The sequence below is a fragment of the Antennarius striatus genome, chromosome 11 (assembly GCF_040054535.1).
Source record: "Antennarius striatus isolate MH-2024 chromosome 11, ASM4005453v1, whole genome shotgun sequence".
NCBI lineage: Eukaryota > Metazoa > Chordata > Actinopteri > Lophiiformes > Antennariidae > Antennarius > Antennarius striatus.
Genome location: NC_090786.1, coordinates 7,428,792 through 7,450,238, shown reverse-complemented (window position 1 = coordinate 7,450,238; position 21,447 = coordinate 7,428,792). Strand labels below are relative to the sequence as shown.

Below are 21,447 nucleotides of genomic sequence, written 5' to 3'. Positions count from 1 at the left end.
AGGCAGTCAACATACCGCGACACCCCTGAATTCAAAATTTTACACTGGCCTTCTCCCTCTTCTTTGTCTTACCCAGTTCCTGAATGTACAAAAGTTGAAATTTGATCTTGACCTAGTTTTCTCAAGTCATCTCATTTTCATCCCCTTTGCCGCCCCAGTAATGTGCTTTTTGTTTCGTCTTTCTAACTGCAACGGTTGCGAAGATATATGGATTAACGGATGGACAGACGAACACACAAGCACTGACAATTACATCACCGCTTTGAAGCGGGATGTAATTTTGAAGACGTGTAAGGTATTATAAGGGTAATATTAAATTTTATCTTAGATTTATACAAACCTAAAGTTGAGGACATAGGATTTTTCTTAAAATTGCATTAAGTTCCCCCTTATTACACAAAAGCTAATATTTTAATCGAATAAAAAACATGTTTTGTATGTACATCAAAACGATTTGACACCATGATGTTCCAGAAAACATTCGACAATGGAATGACTGAACATTAGTAAATTACTCTCTATCTGCAGTCAGATCGTGCATCGACACACACATACACATATATATATATGACGTGATATATATATTATATATAATTGATATAATATTTGGGTCTTATCAGCTTAAAGGCAGATGGTCAGGAGGCTCGGTTAATCAATATTACATTTAATAAAGTAAGGCGAGACATTCCCCTTAAGTTTTGAACCTGATGATGTAACAACAGTATTGCATCATCCTTGATTACTTATTATGTACAATAATTATACTTATTATAAATAATACATATAGAGTACTGGTAATAATAAATCTTTTCAAGGTCACAATCTACTCAATCTGCGGGGTGACATTCCAATAATGACCACTAGGGGGAATCCGCTTCTTAAAAATAGTTTTAATGTTCAAACTGCAATATAAGTAACACTGTCAGACTCCGGTACCAGCCAACACCCACAGTATGGACAAACGGGCCACCGTGGTGCCTTTAAACAAGTCTACTACTAAATAGTAATTCTAATGTAAAACATATGTTCAAGACATTTAATAATGGGGTGTGTCTAATCGCCGTGAAGTCTCCTGATGTCACACAGCACATTTCATGTCATCCTCGTCATTTCTTCTTGTAGCACATACAAATACATTATAAAGCAAACCTTTGTGCGTTTTTCAAGGTACAAACTGAAGAAAGCAAAGCGTCACAAAATTGACTAAAAATGTATAAACAATCGGTTTCTTTGGTGAATCATACAAACTAACGTCAAACAAAATAGATAAAACAGATACACAAAATAAATCCAGACTGCTTCCGTCATCTAGAATATCTACGTTGGACTGATGAAAGTTAAAAGCTGCATCAATCCAGAGATCAGCATTTTAAAGAATCATATTAAACTGATGGGTATTCAGAGCTTTTCTTATATATATACAAAAAAGTATTAAGACTTTACTTACAAACCATCATGGCTTGACATTATTTCTAACGAATGTAATTCAGTAACATGTCTCAGTTCATATTGGGATGTTTGGTGAAGACGAGTCTCTGTTATGCTTCAGATCAGTGAGGTTCTCTGGTCTCCAGTCAGCTGTGCCGTCCATCCGCAGCATCAAGGGGGAGGTTACTAGGGGGACTAAATCATAGCCCGAAAGGCAAAAGACACTGCAGCTCCCAGCGCCAAACCGACGGACAGGAAGAAGGCCATGATGGCTCCAGCCGTCTCTGCTTCATGCTGCGGCACCTTCCTGTACGACAACACCAGAGGGACAAAACTCGGTCAGGAACGGAAAGAAAACATCGATACATGTCGGAGGAAGTCCACCGAAGGTGATCAAATGCATGTGTGTGTGTGTGTGTGTGTGTGTGTTGGCAAAACGACGCAACAACTACAGGAGGATTTACAAGCTCATCACTTTATCTGCTGGTTTCCTGGAAACCTCACAGCTAAGTTAAAAAAAAAGGAAGTCAGAGCAGCCAGCTGTTGTCACAAAGATCAATGAACTCACAAGTCCAATACAAGTATGTTGTGTGTCCGTGTGTCCGTGTGTGTGTGTGTGCTGCTTACTTGGGTCCATAGCACATGGTCAGACTGGCCAGGTATCCGTTGGAGAAGGAGAACAAGATCATGATGAAGATGTACCAGGCGTCGTGGGCGAACCAGACGGGCAGGTAGTAGCGCGGCTGAACGTTACACAGCATGAACAGAGGGGCGAAGATGAGCCGCATGGCCACCAGGACGGGAACCCAGAAACTGTCTTTACTGGGCTGGAGGGAAACACACAGACATCATCACATCAATTAAAAAACACTCACAGGCCTGACAGGAGGAAGTGGGTTCACGGGGAACTAAAGTGGAAGCCATTAGGATCCTAAGCGGCTCCGTTTTGTGAAGACAAATGGACTCACATGCTGCAGGAGCAGCTGACTGCAGTTATCTGCACTCCAGTGAGACGCTGCTGAAGGTTTACAAGTTTAGCTTGTAACGAACTCGACAGAATGGAATGCGATTCTACAGAGACAAAGATGCGCTGTGTTTAAAACAACTTCTCTCCGAAAGCAAACCTCTGACCTCAACAGCAGAAAGACTCCCGTTGATTTTCAGGCCGACGTTTTTCCAACGCTCCGCCGATGACCTGTCAGTTTATTCCTCTGTGAACGTTTCCATTAAAGTGCAACGAATGCATCTGTTATAAACGCCTCCATGCGCCTGCTGGACAACACATCGGCGAACACTAAATATTTTGACGGGGCCATTTTAAACATAAACGCACAATCGATTCAATCGCAGCAAAGTCGACCTATTTCACCAAGAGACGCACAGACAGGCATACAGTACAGTATTTTCTGCACTATAAGGCGCACCTTCAATGAAGGGCCTATTTTAAAACTGTTTTCATATATAAGGCGCACTGGATTATGAGGCGCACTGTCAATTTTTGAGAATATTAAAGGGTTTTAGGTGCGTCTTATAGTGCGGAAAGCACTGCAATCCCTCGCTTATTCGCACTTCAAGATGCACGGCTTCACTACAACATGGATTTTTAGTAGGAAGTCACATGACACTGTACGCGCATGCTATTGGCTGACAGCATCCGTGTGTGCGCTGCGTCCCATGACTCACGGAACGCAACAAACTTCCGTGCATTAAAGAAACACTTTTCTTTAAAACAGAAGTGCTTTAAACAGTTGATAAGAATGTGGGAAAAGATACAGTATTTTCCGCACTATAAGGCGCACATAAAAGCCATTAATTTTCTCAAAAACCGACATTGCGCCTTTAATAAATAGTTTGTCGCTATATCGCAAGTGGTCCTGGAACGCATTAACCGCGAGTAACGAGGGATTACTGTATTTTGAAATGAGCAGTTGAAGTCAAACTGTTACTGACCCACAAACAGACGGCGGTCAGACTCCTGCCCACCCAGTCCATCACGTTGAAGAGGAGGAAACAAGCCACCGGGATGAAGTAGACATCTGACGATGAAGCAGAACAGACAAGACGTCTTTAGAGGAGACACGTCACACAGCAAGTCTACAAATAAGCCTTCTGTGAAGGTGATGCTGCAGGTGCTTCGGAGATTGAAATGGATTTTATAACTTTTATGGGCCACTCAGAAATTGAGCTTCATCTGTGGAATTCAAATTTATTTCATTCAATTTTTAAAAAAAATTTTTTTTTAAAGAAAAACCGGTGTGTGTGACTTTGGGAGAATATTCTCAATCTGGACTGGGAATAAATCCAGGTGCTGATGGTGGGAATGAAGACTCACCCCAAGAGCCTCCGTTAGCTATCGTGGACTTGACGTCGACGGTTACGGCTGGGAAGACCCCGATGGTGACGGTGAAGATGAAGCAGACTGACAGAGCCATCACCCAGATCTGATGCAGAGACCACAGGACACACATCTTCAATGCTCACTTTCTGTTACAGCAGCAGTGAAGGAAAAATATGGAGGAAAAAGATTTTACCTTTTTGAAGATTTGAAACACAGACACAGTGGGCGGGGCTTCATCCTCCAGCAGGTTCACTGGAGGCTTCTCCACTTGACTTTCAACTGCAAAAGCAAAAGCTCCGTATCAACAGACTTCATTCATCTGCACGGAATTAAGGATGGAAGCTTATCTGGCAAATGTTGTCATTTCAAGTTACACACAATCAAGTTGTTCACAGATTCCACTTCCATGCTTTTATTTTTTAATTTTTTTTTTTGGAAAACTGGAAAACCTGAACATTCCAGCATCCGTTTGAGCACCGATTGTACCTTTTGTCAGCGCGTCCATCTTGCTTTCATTGGCAGAAGGCCCGGATGCGATGCTCTCCATGTAGTACTGGAAAAACTCCTGTTGACAAAAACTAAACATGAGACGAGGATACGGGGCCAGCGCAAAAAAACTCAAAGGATGCAGGAAAGACACTGAGTTTTCTGACAGTTCTTACAGGTTAGATGTGTTCAAATGAAAACTGAACACTTTGCAACAAGCAGGCTCCTATCAAGCTGATGACAATCTGTCACTAGATCTGTGTAAACCTGTTAACAGATGCTGGCTTTAACCACAACAGGACATTTAACTGGATTCAGCTACTCAATAAGGCGCTTCATGTCATTTATTTGTGACCTTTCACAGTTTGTTATTACCAATACGATTATTATCGTTCCTGGATTGCATTCATTTGTGTTTCTGTGTCACACGATGGGGCCAGGATGAAGAAACAACTAGAAAACCTCTGGAGTCCTTCCAAAACGAACGTCATACATAGTTGGTGTTTTTTGTCCTCTTATATTTAACTTCCTGCGTTTTCTTTATTTCCTGTTGGCTGTGATCGCTAACACGTTGGAATCGTTTCGGCAAATGTTTCATCGGTGGATGCTTTTTGGTCACATTGCGATTTTGTCTGATTTACCTCTGCCTGGTTGTGAGACGTTTGTGTGGATTTTTTTTTGTCAAAATCAAATAAAAAAACTACAAATGTAAATTTATAGCCTCAAGATGTAATCTGGTTCTTACCAGCCTGGGCAGAGCGAGGTAGGACACGATTGCCAAAAGGATTACAACACAGGCTGTGATGAAGTAACCAAAGGCACTGTCCTGCAGGGCTGAGCCACCTGTAGACGACGACACGATAGTTATTATAATAAAAATAAAAATTATTATTATATCACTATTATTATTATTATTATTTAAGTGTTATTGTGAACCACAGCTTCTTCTTTAAGACTAAACCATCACAGCAACCACAGAATTTCAGATCCAACAGAAGAAACCCCATCGGCCTAAAAAAAAAAAGCCTAAACTGATGTAGAAACAATGTCTGAGAAACCATGTGAGTTTCAGACTTTGACTCTGACTCCAGGGATGGATGGGGGGGGGGGGTGTGTCACACATACTGGCCAGGGCACAGATCAAGGAGAATGCAGCGAAGGTGCCAGCCAGTCCCTGTCCACTCATGATGGGGGTGGTGTAGGAGGTGGGTAGAATCCCAGCCAGCCCGAACAGACTGCCCTGAAGAATCGCCCCGAACGCTGGGGAGAGATAAACAGCACGTGTTACCCATAGTTCAACGCTTTTAAGGAGGCACTGAGGTTTTAATCGCCCCTCGGTTTTTGGACTCGCTCCAAAAACAGGGTTAGGAAGGGGAGTGGTGGAAATTATTTATCTAGAAAATGGGACGTCACTCATCTCGTGTAAGTTATGTTAAGGCTGAGGTCAGGTCACTGCCTCTCGGAGCAGTCAGATTACAAGCTTGGTTTCTTGGCCTGTTACAATTCAGTTCAATGTTCACTTGAATCTGCATTAATCAGATAATCCAATAACTTTTTAACATTTATTTCCTGGTCAAGCTTAAATCACACCAAATGATTTTAATTAAAATGTCATTTAACGTCTGTCCTTTATGAGAAATGTGTCAGCGTCAATAGCGAAGCTGTAAGGTCACAGCGACATCTGGTCTGGATCAAACATGAAGGGCTGCCCCTCATGAAAACCTGGGGGGTGGGGGAGTGGCCCAAAGGGGGTGAAGAGCTCATCCCTGCTGGTCAGTGGGACGCTGAGATTAAAGGAAGTGTTCTTAGAACTTTTCCCAGAAGACGTCGAACCAAGAAGAAGACGTCGGGCCTTGAATTTGTGTCAAACTCAAGGCCCGGGGGGCCAAATGTGGCCCGCCACATCATTTTATGTGGCCCATTTCGATTTCACAACCTGACACATTAAAAGGATTCATGTTATAACAGAGCAACTAGCAAACTTTTTCTTTCTCTGCAATTGTAATTCTGTAACTTACATTACATTGAGTTACATTGAGTTACATTTATTAGTTACATCTGGTCTTTTGAGGACAAAAGGAGTTTGACACCCCTGAAGTAGAAGAAGAAGGGGACACAAGAATGAGGTTCACATGGAGCTGACCTGAAGTTGTGTAGTCCTACAAAAGCCCTACGATAAATACTTCAACAAATACCGAGGTTATGACTCACAATTATAGTTGCTGTAAGTCAACTTTCAGACACATTATTGCCCCACGTCTTCTTGGGTAAAATCCTTAACGGGACCCAGTTTGACTGGCGTAAAAATGTAATTGAACACAAGTTGTAATTTATTTAAAGCAGACCTTCCTGGGGTTGAGAGTAAACGGTAAACGACCTCACAACCAATCAGAGACTCTTAGTAACGTCTGTGTTTGTCGAGAAACATCTGACGCGTGACAACTCACAGTTGATGAAGATGATTTTGATCATTGTGAGGGTGAAGAAGGGCATCGGGGCCATGTCCACCTTTACGAAGATGGCTGTCAACAGGAAAACCACCAGGATGGCCACCAGGCTGCCGAAGACCCGCAGCTTCTGAGATATCCTGAGTGGAAACGGCAAAGAACAAATAACTGCCAGTATTCATCTTTATCTTTATTCAGACAATTCTAAAAAGTAAACTCATTTGCGAGTGAAAAACAGGAAGGAAAGTGGCCGACGGGGACGAAGTGAGAATATTGAGGGAGATGAAAAAAGAAGCGAGGGAAGCAGGAAATATAAGCAGCATTCCTGGGAGTGTTTGTGGAGGGGTCGGGGGGTCGAGCCCAGATGTTTCTCAGTCCAATTCTAATTAAAGCAAACACACCGGAGGCATTACAGATAGACATTCACGTAACAGGATGCCGTTGCTATAGTGACAGGGGTGACCAGCGGGCACCAATATCTAGGGTGTGGGACAGGAATGTAAATACATTTTAACTGAATCTGTTGTTTGATTAAATGCATTTCTGTAATGATTAAATCCTCCCAATCCACCTGAGGAGGAGACGATGTGGGCGCATTAAAGACCAGACGGTCGCTACGGTTACCTCTGGTACAGGAAGGAGTTGAGGCAGGTGAAGATGAGCAGAGGCACCATGGAGCACAACGTCATCACGTTGTTGAACTTTGACTCCAGCATGTTGCGACTGTCCCCGCCCTCCAAAGTCAGGTTTGCCGTCTGATTGGCTGAAATATCGACGGATGGGTCCTTCAGCCGATCTGTAAAGTACTGCAGACGAAGACGAAGAAATCAGCAACTGTCCCAAAATACTGACCAACTGGATGTGTGTATATGTATATGTGTCAAAATATATATATATAGGGAATGACAAAAAGTATTTTCCCTTGTGGTTTTAAAAAAGGAAATTTTTTTTATCTACAGTATTTCTTCAAGGAAGTGAAAGTTAAAAAAAAAAAAAATCAAAAAACCACACACTTAACCTCAACTGAACTGCATTTCAAGCTCGTCTCTAAAGTTTTAATATTATCAACTTTTTCCTCTGTGTAGCCGTATATTTCTGGATCATCCCTGTAAAGAGAGGTTAAAGGAGCATTCCAAACTTTCTTTGTCAAATGTACACAGTATATGAGCTGCCCCACAAAAGAAGTTTAAAAATCCCTTCAGGGGTGAATCCGAAACGAACCAAAAACTCCACATTTTGAGAAGTTAGCCCCCTTAAGCTCAAAACAACTGAGGATTAGAGGCTACTACGGAATCCCACCTGGCCGGAGTCGGATCAGCCATCCAGAGTCAAACCAGGTGGTTTCAGGAGGGAAGGTAAACAAACAGCCTCTCCATGGAGGCCAGTGTGTTTATCAGGCCACAGGCCTGACGACCAACACAGCCGCTGTTCTATGGATTAACCACATCTGGATGCTATTCAGACGGTCGCAATCAACCTTAAAACACATCGCTTAACTCACCACTGTTGCTGTCATGAAGAAATTCCATGGCAGGAGGGTTCCCAAGCCCAAGATGAAGAAAATGATCCATACTGCGTGGTATCTGGAAAGAGTTCAGTGAAGACTTTCAGCTTCAAATCCACAATTTATGTACCTGATCTCACGTTCTGAGACTAACAGGGGGGTGTGAGGTCTTACTTGTCCTGGGGTGCGTTCATGACCGTCATGGTTCTTGTCTGAGGCTTCCAAGCACGTGATCAGTCGGGGGGTTAATCAGGAGGCACCAGGTCTGGGAGGCACAGATAAGAATCGAATGTCAGGCACAGCAAACATTCATCAGCAGCCACATGTCTCCATTCTGTGTTTGCATGTCATCACACAGAATATACAGTACATCAGCCAATATAGCAGTTTAAAGAGAAAAACAAAAAATAAGACAACAAATGTCAGTAAAAAGTGTGAAGATCCACTCATGATCATTTCCAAATTCAGCAAGAAGTGGGGGGAAAAAAACACAAGTCACAAGCACTTTTAAAGTACTTAAAACTCACAAAAGGACACCAAAACAAAACATGAGTGAAAGATATATTGATGGAATAATTGATAAAAATGAACAAAACCTGCTTCCCACTGGACAGGAAAACACAAATCACTTCAATTTTAGTAAATTTGCCAAATAAAAGCATCAAATAAGTTACAGCCCGTCGCTCTCCTCTTCCTGTGTGAACAGAAAACGGCTGTGAATAAACTTACAGACGACCGATCAGGGGGACAAAAGGCTCCTCTGTCCTCTGGTGAGACGTAAGCGAGTCAAAGCACACCAGCACCTCATGCTTCACTTTATACCAGCCTTGGGTTCAGTGGGTCGACACCCATTCCAGAGAACCTGCCCTCGAACGCATCTCGCTGTCAATCCCTCCCACTCTTCCTCCCCTCCCCTTCCTTCATTTGTGAACGTCGATCATCATCATCATCATCATCTGCAGCTTCTCCCTGCTCTTTGTGACACCGCTCAGATTTCCTTCCTGCAGCGCTTATCTCCACTCTTTACTCCTCCTTAATCCCTGGACGTGATGTGAGGTGTGAGGACAATCTGACCTCAACATCGACTGAAATTAATGAGGCAAAGGTAGTTAAGAGTAGCTCTACTAACATGAATAACTCCATTAAAAAAATATTATAAACTTCTATTTACTTCAGGTTCAAATAAAGATCTTTTAACGTCAGACACGAGGTTAAAAACAGGTCCGCCTTTATTCCCAGGCCGACCAGCTGAACAGGTTCATGTGACACCGTTCAACGTTCAGTTTTTACATAATGGATCATCCTGACGGACCGTAACTCACCAAAGGCTTTAGACAAGAGTTCCTCAAAAGTTTTTGGATTTTTTTAAAAATTGGATTCAAAACTCATCTTCAATTCTGATGATAGAGAAAGTGAGCCTTTCTCCTGCCAGGACCTAATGGATATGTTTCCAACACGTACACTTACAGTCATCCCTGTGCCTTTATCGGGCTATTATTGCTTTGGTGTCCTTATCAAAGCTTCAAAGCAACAAAGGCCTCAGTTCACAAACATGCAGCCTGTAAATAACAGAGAAAGGAAGCAGGAATAAATGGCAACTGCTAAGACAATGGCTTTTTCTCTGTGTGGGAAGCAATCAATGACATGTGAACTAGTAATTGAGTAACTTGAACGTCACACACATTAAAAAGCCTCCACCTCCTCCATACTCAATTCTTAACAATTCATTCGATGATTCATCCGCCACCCATGTCCTTACCCTGCAGCCAAGTTTCCAGTTAAAGACTATTCTTAGAGTCACTAATAGACACAAAGACACGCAAAATAAAGCTTCCTAAAAAACTAAAATTGAAGCCGTTCAAGGACACGATGTGTATCAGTTCCTGTTTCATTTTTACATTGCTTTCCCTTTGCTCATCTTTCAAAGAAACTAATACGGCCCAGCTCGATTGGTTTTATTTGAAATGTATGATGCATGAATGGTTATCTGCTTTTATTCTGCAAATGTTGATCTTCCGGCAAAAATCTTTGCAGATCAAGTCGTGTTTTGAAGAAGCAGAAATGACTCAGTGGAAACAAACCACAGCTTCATTCTCTACTCTTTTTTACTGTTTGACCACATGTGAAATCTCTCTCTTCGTGCCTTCTGCTTCCAAAAAAAATTTTAAAAAATCAACATGATAGTATAAAACGGCCTCTTATTCTATCGCCTCCCTTTTGGCCCATCCCCTTTAGTGCCCCAATTATTTCCCGCCCCCCGGTGAGGGCAGGAACAAAGCTGTTCTGCAGATGCTTATCCTTTCATTTAGCATGAACAGCCGACTGCGTGAGCATCTCCAGGCCTCCGTTGATTTTACTGATGGGTTTAAATAAGTAACACAATCATGGATCTCAGGCTCCCTTTGATAGGTCTGTTTGGCCTGATCTCATCATCACATGAAGAGTTTCCCCCTTGGGCACACACCATAATTCTTTCTTAATTGCAGGGAAGGAAAACGATAAATAAATCTGTTTCCTTGAGTGTCGACCCCCACAGATGGAGGGGGACAAAAGTTAACTGCTTAACTCCTATAAATCAGATGCTCCCTTTCAGTCAATGGTGAGTCCATGCTGCTGTCAATCAGCCGTTCAGTGGGAAACAAAGTCGCCATTCTAGTGTGCTCCTCTTCCTTCTTCAGGGTCAGCAGAGTCTCAAATAGCACAGACACGTGTGGTATGAACCAGCCCCATGACAAATCTCACGCAAGGGAATTAAAAGAACTCCACAATATCATGTATGTATGCTTTAAAAAAAATGACATCATGTTGTGCCGTTTGCCTCTGTCCTGTCCTAATGTTACACCCCTGTTACTCAAAACGAAAGTGGATGCAAAGACAACTATTTATAAGACTACCAACTATAAATACATCATGTGTGTGTGCTTCTTTAAATGCATTTAAAACAAAACAAAAAAGTTCCAAAAATATTTATTTAATCATATTTAAATAATTCCAAAAGGGATAAATAAAGTGTGTTTCTTCTTCTTCTCTTCTACAGTTTACAGTCAGATCCACAGAGGAATTTAGATCATTTTTCATAGATTGAAAGTTATGATTAATCCTTTTGATTTTAAATCACATTTTAAATCATATCATTTATATCATACAGTAATAGCTTCCCTTTGTCTTTAACATGCGGCATTCATCTCCAAAACTGCACCTCAGAGGTGAGACATCACGATCACACTGCCATCAACGTCCCCGTGACGCAGCGTTTCACCACGTGCCACCGCTGTCCTTTAATCAATGATGCCGGATGCCCGCTTCCCGGTTACCCGCGTGGAATTCACCCACGTGGCGTTCAAAATCGATCTCGAGTGAAGGGCGACCGGGTTAAATTCACGTCGTCCATCATTTGTGGCGAGAATCGATTAAAAACAAAACCCCGTGAGGGTGACAGGAGGGGCCGCGGAATAAAGTTTATAAACGATGCGTTCAGGGTCCGTGTGTTCCTCCGCGGGGCTTTTGGGTCATCGTGTGTCCCGCGCTGCGGTAGGAAGCGCTCGGCTTCACTCAACAAACCGGCGGAACGGCTGACTTGGCGCTAAAATTCAACTCGCGTCAATGGTGAAGTATTTTGCGCGCCCAAGACTTCGCAAACACTGGTGTCATCATCTTTGTCTGCCGAGAGCAGTAAAAACATCAAAACGACTTACAGAATAAAGGAATAAAATTTAAAAAAAAAACTCTCCAGACACAAGGCAGAGGCGCTCATGACAGAGAAGTCGAGCGGTCACGTTATTTTACCAGCAAATACGATTTTCACAATTAGTTTAAAAGCAAAAACTCAAAAACGTTCGCCAACATCTCTCAGACGTAACAGTGATAAAAGTTATCGCCGAAGTGATCTGGGATGTTCGTGTGGTTAGTTCTTACCTTGTCATTACAGTCTGTGAACGCCTCTTATGTCTGATTCGTACTGTTTCCTCTGGCCGCTGGAGAAGCGCTCCAGCTCCAGTTGCCTTCAGGTGCAGCTCGTAAATGTTAAACTCTAGCAACGATGTGAACAGGCATCTCACTTTGCATTAAATTTAGTACACTTTTTGTGGCATTAAATTTAAAAAAAAATTTTTTTTACAAAAAATAACGATAGTTTCTAAAATGTAAAAAAATTCCAGCGATATTTTAAAATGTTGAATTTTAAAACAAATCGGTCTCTGCGCACAAATGTTATTTTTCCCTTCAAAGACGGGAAAGCAACAAATGAAATGCAAACCAATTTCAAATTTAAGTATTTGGCTCATGTATAAATAAAATAAGGTTAAACACAAGTCTCCACGCTCATGTGATGCATTTGTTGAGCTCTTAGTGATTCAGATTCTCTGATGTGTCTGATTGTCCCTGAAGCTATCAAAAAGAGAGGATGGGTCTTGTAGTGTTTTGTGTGGGGCAACATTCAGATGTCACATGGAACTTTTAACTTTTTTTGGCTTTTTTTTTTAGACCGTTTGTACTTATAACTTTTCTTGACACTGTTTGAGTGATCTTGTTAATAAACTTTGGAATCACTCAATATAAAGAGTTTCTGTTTGGTGTTGTGAAAAAGAATTATTATACAAATAGAACCGAGGCATTAAAAACAAGATAATATACATTAACACCATAGCACACAATTTCTCAAGTATTTCACTATATAACAGTGAAGTACAATGAAGAACTTTCCTGTTAATCTGTGACAAGATAAAGGTTAAAAAACACAACAGCCACAAATATTTGTTTAACTGTGTGGAATTCAGACAAGGATAATCAGTGCAAGATAAGAAAAGGCAGTTTGTTTCAGGGGACTTGCAAGATTAGGGTAAATATATGACAGCAATTTTTTCATCAAAAATGCTTTGTTTTATAACGAAACATCTGACTGATTTCACCAGTTAATTGATTCTGCAATGTAACACATTGTCCAGCTGTAAATCTGAGAAGCAACAACGCTGCTTTTAAAACGCAGTCTGTTTTCTAAGGCATCTGTATCTAATTTCATCACAACACTTGACTGTCTGAACTACCATGTCGAGACTTTGTTTACCGCCTGTTTTTGTCCTGCGTGGGACTGATTCCACTGGTTTCTGCTGTTTGCCCATATAGTCATGGTAAGTACACAGTCATCCACACCCTGTCTCCCCTCATTCCAAAAAAAGCTTGCTGTGGTTAAGGACCGGAACCATGTGTGACGGAGTTCTAGTCTGGACGCTTCCTCACCAACACAAACCCATGCAGGAGCGGAGGACTGAGACAGTATTGTCTGTGTCTACTGGTGTGAAGACGCAAATCTAACCTTTAATTCCTTTCTGACTCTGACTCTCATCTCTATGTACTGCTAAAGCTTTTTATAGCCAAAGGAGAAAGCCGGAGAGGAGCTTTCTAGGCATATCCATGGCTGAGTTTTTCCATGGAAAGTGAAAATGGAAGACAAAGAGGCAAAAAGTAAAATAGAGAAAAGTAAAGAGAGACACAATAGTTTCTATGATGTATGTCCTTCATCAGACAAATACTAAATAGGCGCAAAATGTTTTATTTTTTTATTCCTTGCACAGCTGTAGGCATTTCTATCATGAGACGATGATCTTGCGACATACAGTTCCTTCATTTCCCATTAGAGGCTGTTCCTTTTCATGCCACTTTTAGAAAATACACACACAAGCAAACAGCATATATGTCTAATTTAAGACGATCCTGCAAAGTCTAGCATGAAGGCAACCTCGGGGAGGCATGACTTGAACGGACTGGAAGTGGTTTTCTGACTCCATACTGACATTTAAGGGGCAGAGTTAGGAAAAGGAATTTCAGTAGATGGCCTCTTCAGTCCCAAATGGCTCAGGAGACACAAAGGCAGTGAAGTTAATCTCATTTGGAATTAAGAAGTTTGTGACCTGGCCCCATTTTGAAGGATTAAAGTTTGGAATGAAACAGAAAAGACCTGCAAACAAAGAAGAGGTCAGTAAGAGTGAACTCCCTCCCCATCTTTGGATTCATAGCCCACTCCAAATTCCCATTAGTGTGAGTGTTCTGCACTGGTGTGAAATTCCTGTCACCATGGGTGAGCCACAAATCAGCTGCTGCAGTGATCCATTTAAAGACAGGAGCTTGAGACAATGTTTTAAGGGATTTGGGTTTTGAAGACTAACAACCTGAAAGTTGGCCTAAAATTCTGCAGTTTGGAGTTCTAAAAATAGATTGTTTTTGATGACTTCAGTTTCATTAATCAACACTTTGGTAGGTGCTGTATAGAGAAAGGAATAATTTTGGCCACATAGGTATGTTGTTAAGTTTCAGTCGTAAAAGGACATCGCCCATTCTTTTGTCTGTTCACTGACCTACGCCATCAAAGGAGTTGTGCAGACCTGAGACTATGAGTTATAGGACAGTCTTGAGATGATCGTTCAGATGCAAATGTGAAAATCTTGTCTTCATTGTGCAGCATTTTACACATCGTACACATTTCTATGTGTGAATGCAGGAATTTTTCCCAAAACGTGGTTGTTATGAGGGAGTTATCTTTTGAGAATTTTTTTTTATTGAATTAAAGAAATTCAGAAAATGAAATTTTAAAATTAAAACAGCTCTCTTCCAACCTGGAATATCCCATCTCTGCTCAAACATGTTGTCTCTGAACAGCTTTGAATGACAACATGTTCATTACTGATGTACAAACATCAACCCTCATTCTGCTCCTGAGGGTCCCTGTTTATTTTATATTTAAAATATAATTCCAGAAGCTGTGACCGCATCCTTCAGCTGCATACAGATCACATGGTAATGCGACATTCACTTGGTTGAGTGCGATGCAAATGCATGTCCCATAAGCTATGTGTGAAATGGGCCAGGGACCACAAGCCTACGTCAGAGTCACTGGTTTGGAGTGAAAGTCCAACATGCAATATCATTCAACAGTTATAGAGAACAATATTACTAGTAGGGATGTTTAATTATTAAATTCGTTTGAATTTGATGCAAGAAATGTCAGAAGCTGACTTATTTAATGGATTTAATGGTTAATTATTTAATGGTACAAGTACTGTTTTTATGCTGTCCTGCTTCCTGGTTATTATAAAAAACAGAAATATGAAACCTAATTTTTTTAACAAGGAAGTTTGGTTGTAGCTGACCTAAATCATATTGATGATCTAGACCAAGCTGATCAGTTATATGTTTATCTCATATGCAGAAAAACAAGTGCATGCCATGTTTAAAAGGCTTCTCACGAAAGAGAAAATGAATTTAAAATGTATTTAAGGTTGTAAAATTACATAGAGTGAAGTTCAGAACAAACTTTTATTTTAAATTATATTAATCTTCAGAATTTACATTATCACTAAATCAGCCCATCCATCATCCATTCATCCATCTTCTTGTAGACAAGACAATTATAATTTCTTTGTCTACTAGTCACATAATACACAGAAATGTAAACTAAGAGGAAGTGATGAGTAAGAAAACCTCTGCCTCCCCCAGTGGGACCGACAGTCTAGTCCATTCGAATAAAAGCAGAGTCATCAAAACCTCGAACCACAGAAAGTTGAGGGTGCAGCTGTCGTGGGTTTTTTTACAATGCACTGAAAATACAGTTTTAACACTTTAAAAATTGCCTCTGTTATTTACACCACTCAGCCATTACATTATGACTACCAAGACGTAGTAGATCCTTTAAGTCCAGAAGTTGCGCGGTACCAGCACATCCCACAGATGTTAGATTGTATTGAGATCAGGAGACCTAGAAGTTAAGTCAACACTTCAGACTCTCTTTTGTGTTCCTCAAACTGTTCCATTTGTCCTTTGTGGTAGAGTACAATATCCCGCAGAAAGCAGTCACTGCCATTATGAAGTACCATGAAGTACCATTTCCATACCATTACCATTTCATTTCGCATGTGCATCAATGAGCCTCGGTCACCCTTGACCCTAGTTGGTTTTCCTTCCTTCATTTGTCATAATCTTGTGGCAAAGTGTTGTTTCCTCAATGCCAGAGCAACCCACTGTTTTGCATTTATAGATGAGATTAAAAGAACACTAGGATTCTGCTCAGCACTGTAGCCTGGCTAACAGAGTCTGGAGCACTGAGTCCAGTATTTCAATGGATGGGGACACCAAGACCAATCACTTACAGAGGGTGAAAGAAATTTTACCAAATCTTGTGACTTGACTTTTGCCAAAATTGTGTCACTGGTTCAACTCTGGTTAACTTCAGTGATTCATGCCCTCACTGATGGCTGGGGTTCGTTTAGGAAATAGTGTGGACTTTGTGGGAAGGAGCAGTGTAAGGGTGGATGTCTGGGATGGTCGTCGCAAAGCCATCCAGCCTGAATGCTGACTGCAGGATGGAACTGCTATAGAATAATAATTAGATGCACTTCCTCTGCCACCGAGCATCAAAAACAGAAGTGATTGTTTTCTTTCCTGACTGGGAAACAGTACAGGGATACTTGAAAACAGAGTTTGTTTTCAAGTATCTAGGCACCTAACACTGACTCTGAAAGAAACTTAAACCAACATTTTGCAGAATAGTCTGCCAGTATTGCAATCTCCCAATAGGATTAACAAACACATACTCCCACTTGACAGATAGCAGAAACACCCTTGTAGGCCTCCTACTAGATGCAAACAGAATTGAGAGACCTCATTGTGGGGAATTTAAAACAATTCCTCATGAAATGCATGTTCAACTATCAGTGAGAAACACATCAGCATTATGTCACTCATGAATGGCGCTGCCAAGCCACAAGCAAAGACGACAATTTTCCAATACAATTTGAAAGTTAAAAATTCCAAACGCGTTTGAGAACGATCCAAGAAATTAGTTGGAACCAACGCTTGGATGTTACGTAATTGTATGTCGAATGAATAGCATCCAATGAATAACATTCAATGAATAACATCTTTATGACACTTTCAGCGTTCATGCAGACTTGTTAAGTCATAATCACATTTGTGTATTGTGAAACCAGTGGAATGAATATTAGAATCTGCTGTTTGCCTCCTTTACATGCAATTTCATACTGTGTGTGTGTGTGTGTGTGTGTGTGTGTGTGTGTGTGTGTGTGTGTGTGTGTGTGTGTGTGTGTGTGTGTGTGTGTGTGTGTGTCAACATCAGAGGGATTGAAAAAACAAAGGCTATGATTATTTACGCATGGGAAGTTATTGAGACCACATTCCAGCGTGTTTACACTAGACTGGCCTGCAGGAGGAACTATTTTCTAAAAAAAAATGCTTTACTGTAGGAATTTTTTTTTTTTTTTTATTCTACCGTCTCTCTCTTTTCCTCACAATCACACATCTGGATATCTGACACAGTCTTGCAAGAAATACAAATTACAGTATGAGATTTAATAATAGTTTATCAAATTTGCTACTTGTGGACAGCAGTGCTTTGAGTGAAATGATTAAATCCATGCTAACTGGTGATCATCTACATCTTCTGTGCCAAACGGAATGTATTTATTAATATTACCTTGTACATCCTTATGCTCTATTATCCTTTGTGGTTCATAGATAGACATTTCAAATTATATTCCTTTAGGTGCCATGTAGTTGCACAAGGCCCTTATTGACTGTGTAAAAGGGGACAGTGCAACTCTTGAAGAGAGAGCTAATTACAAGGCTAGTAATGGATTTTGTCACATTCTGTGATGTCACCAAAGTTCTATATGTGCTGTCCTCTTGTAACCCGACTTTATTTTGTTAGAACACTAAAACAGTGATTCTGCCACAGAAGGTTCTACTTAACACTTGACAAAATATCCCCTAAAGGTGTGACTTTATCATGCCTATACCTTGAAATGTAACAATCGTCACCAAGGAGAGGCAGTCTAAATAAGAGATGCTCTTATGAAATGCACGATGGGAAATACAGGCCATTCATTACATACAGTTAGTTTATGTACATGTCCAACAATTGTGACAGATATACATCAGCTCCACTTGGATTCATTTCATGATGACACAAGACAAGCTGCAAATCAACACACTTCAGACAATGGCATGCAATTGTTTTGACATTCTCATGATTATCCAGCAATGATTGTCATTGATTAATGGTTTGCACACGTTCCACCTAAAGCTGCTCACATTGTGTGAAAACTGGTTTCTACAGCATATCACTGTGGGAATAGCAGCTTTCTCAGGACTTACTACTGTTAAACATGGACTTTCAGATGTTATGAATCCTTCCAACAACATTGTGTGAAGCACACTGAGGAGAAAGGCTTTAAAACGTGCGTCTGTGAAAACATAGCAGTGCAAAGAGTTTAAATGATACAAACAGAGTGGTTTGTGGCCCAGTGGGACCTATTCTCAGGGCTCTTTCCTGCTGTTCCCTGCTGCGTGAGTGTGTGCGTGCGTGCGTGTGTGTGTGTGTGTGTGTGTGTGTGTGTGTGTGTGTGTGAGGAGGATTTGTATTCTCACACTGTCACCTGCTGTGATGCTTCAACTAAGACTGTGTACAAGTCTCAACCTCTGGCCCATCAACTCCAGTCCAGAACGCTTTCAACTTCTGCTGCAGCTATAACAACATGCACGAGGAATTATTAACAGAAATAGATATTCCAAGTCTTAATATAGACCAAAGGAGCAGCAGCATGCATACATATCTGATATCACAAGCACAGCCATAAGCCCTAAGTCACACGGTGACACTGTCAACGCTATGAGACACACTCTGACATTGTGACCATTTGACCTTGTCACCGTCCACCAGGTCTACCAACATCAGCTTTAAAATAAACATTTGCATTGGTTTATACCCACTCATCCATTTATTCGTTGACTGATTTTTCTGTTTCCAATTATTCCTGAACTTTTGCCTTTTTAAATTATGTAGAGAGGGGTTACATATGGCTTGTATCTCCTTTTTGCCCTTCATTGTAATATTACCTAAACTTGACACAAATGTACTGATGGCACATCCACACACTTAAACATCTGCAGAACAATTGCATTTGTTTACCAATTAAAGCAAGATAGCATACAATACACTAGGAGGCATGTGTTGATCCCCTGTGCATGCACCACATAAGCTTAAGGCATGCTGAACAAAAGCAGCACAGATCATGATGAGGAAATGGGAATGTAATTTTAGACAGCAATGCCTTTCACCTTCAATCACCAACATGGGGGAGAAGCACAGACTTACCCTCCTGCGATGCCATCACATCTGAGCAGTGTGTCGGCTGGTTCACACACTCACCAGTCTGTTTTCCTCCTATCACTGAGCAGCACCGCTCCGCTCCGCATTCATGCAGCTGCCACAGAGAGATGGACTGCATGGGGGGGAGGCAGGGGGGTCTGCGACTGACCCAGCTCCAGACAAATAGCAGGCTGTGGGCTTTTATACTTAAACCACCGGATTCCTTTCCTTTCAAAACACGTGGCAGAGTCCCAGAGAGAGAAGGTACGGAGGGACTTCATATAATGGACCACTCACTGGCTCTGGATCAGCACTGCTGCAACACACCAGATGTAACACACCAGGAGCGTATCCTGATGCAGCAGAGGGGACTCTGGGGACCATGCACCACCTCCTTCTACAAGCACCCATTTTACACAGAGGTTTCACTGACATCACACATTTGAATAAACGCTACAGAGCTGTAACTTGGAGTCTACATATATGGAACTAATAAAGGAATATCTTATTTTATCTTGTTTTATCCTGATATTGTTGTTCCACCTCTGACCTGGAGGCAGTAGTCATTTCACTGTAGATGTAGCCTCTTTGTAACTGGAGTGAGTGGCAAGGGACAGGACAAGGATGATGATTCAACCAGATGTCATTTATGCAACCCACACATAAGGTCTTAATAGCAGCTACTAGCAATTAATAGCAAACAGAGGTCTGGTATCAGTGTTACACTTCATGTCTCCTGTTTGCAGAGCATTATGCTAACTATATCCCACACTGGAGCAGTGTTCACAGCCACTGGTCTGTTCAGCATGAAGAATCAAAAGCACCGTTGTCTGTTGACATTTGAATTGATGACAGATGGACTTTTGGCTCCATTTTGGCATCTGGGCCGAAGCGTTGTGTTATCTTTTGCATTGGAAAGAGTTCAGGGTTGATCAAGAGTGTACAGAGCTCAGCACTTAAAAATAGGAAAGCAAACACTTGGGTCTTATGTGCAGTGAAGTTAATGGGAAAACATACTTTTATGTAGTTTATCTAGTTATTTTATTTAGTTACAGATTTACAGATTTTAATGAAGGCAATTTTTAGTGTATTTCATGGCTGATAACTGTATCAGTGCAAATCCAGTAATGTAATATTTCCCTTAATTTACCCGACTGCTGACTCAATACTGTATAGCCAAAAAAAGAAAAAAAGCTGGATTATTTCCTAAATGAAAATGTTGTAAATAAAAAAATTGTGACATGATAGATAAATTAACTACAAGCATTCCTTGACATCAAGGTATCCCCTCATCAATGTCCAGTGTCCATGTTGTCCACCTTTCCAGTGGGTTTACTGTGATTCTTTGGACTTTTCTCCACAGAGCGTAAAAGAATCCATGAATCCCATCAACATGTCTCTTTTTTTCACTCCTTGTTTCATTTCCTGTGCTTTTGATTTTAATTTGAGGGAAATGAATGGTTTATTTCTAAACTCCAATACAATCCAGGGATTTTTAAAAATGTGCAGGATATATTTCAGCATATTTACTTGTGAAAATAATATTTTTTATAATAATTGAGTTCCTCAGTAATTATAAGTACGTTTCAAGTTTGTCTCCTTTGTGTTTTTACCTCATGTTTGTCTAATGTTGTAAAACCGATAATTGTTTTTGTCAATATTTTTCTACTTTTTATTTTGTCTCATTAAGAACTTTGCAGCTCTATCTTGAATTACTGCATAATAAAGTTCATTACTATTTATCTGTGTGTTCACAATGCAGTGACAGGTAAACAAAACCTGAAAATCTGTTGAGGTCAAAAGGGAAATGAATGCCTGATAAGTGATCACATTAGTGCAGCGGGGCCGAAAATGTTAGCACTAACATCCAATTGATCAGTCTAGTGTGATCGCTGTGGATGTTTTAGCTTCTCTTTATAATGTGGGGCTGGATGCAATTAAAAGTTGAAGACAATTCAATGAAAGCAGTCTAACCAGGGTCTGTGTTGGTAAGATCACCACGGCAACAACAACTGCTGCATCATTCTTTCTCTTTGCTTCCAATAACAGTCCCCTAAACTCATGAAGGCCACCGTGTGATTAATACATA

General features: G+C 40.9%; 1 protein-coding gene across 3 annotated transcripts; it reads right to left on the bottom strand.

Annotated features, from left to right (window-relative positions):
* Positions 1 to 875: 875 nt before the first annotated feature.
* On the bottom strand, positions 876 to 19,467 carry LOC137603875 (equilibrative nucleoside transporter 1-like). 3 transcript variants are annotated; one of them, XM_068327703.1, is made up of 13 exons: positions 19,365 to 19,467; positions 8,378 to 8,468; positions 8,201 to 8,282; positions 7,324 to 7,505; positions 6,700 to 6,839; positions 5,378 to 5,512; positions 4,998 to 5,095; positions 4,253 to 4,331; positions 3,960 to 4,045; positions 3,761 to 3,869; positions 3,379 to 3,464; positions 2,056 to 2,255; positions 876 to 1,735 (listed from the first exon to the last, which is right to left on the bottom strand). In XM_068327703.1, exons 2-13 carry the CDS (start codon positions 8,404 to 8,406, stop codon positions 1,624 to 1,626), a joined length of 1,338 nt encoding a protein of 445 aa, XP_068183804.1. In that variant the 5' UTR covers positions 8,407 to 8,468; positions 19,365 to 19,467; the 3' UTR covers positions 876 to 1,623. The 3 variants fall into 3 exon arrangements, with proteins under 3 accessions (XP_068183804.1, XP_068183803.1, XP_068183802.1); XM_068327702.1 differs by lacking the exon at positions 19,365 to 19,467 and adding an exon at positions 12,119 to 12,178; XM_068327701.1 differs by lacking the exon at positions 19,365 to 19,467 and adding an exon at positions 8,933 to 9,069.
* Between the last annotated feature and the right edge of the window lie 1,980 nt (positions 19,468 to 21,447).

Bases quoted from the DNA above. Each gene is read 5' to 3' on its own strand.
- LOC137603875 (XM_068327703.1), bottom strand. From the start codon at position 8,406: ATGACGGTCATGAACGCACCCCAGGACAA. The intron at 5,513-6,699 runs GTGAGTTGTCAC...ATCTCTCCCCAG, and splicing joins CAAAATCATCTTCATCAACT to CGTTCGGGGCGATTCTTCAG. The intron at 1,736-2,055 runs GTAAGCAGCACA...GTTGTCGTACAG, and splicing joins ACCATGTGCTATGGACCCAA to GAAGGTGCCGCAGCATGAAG.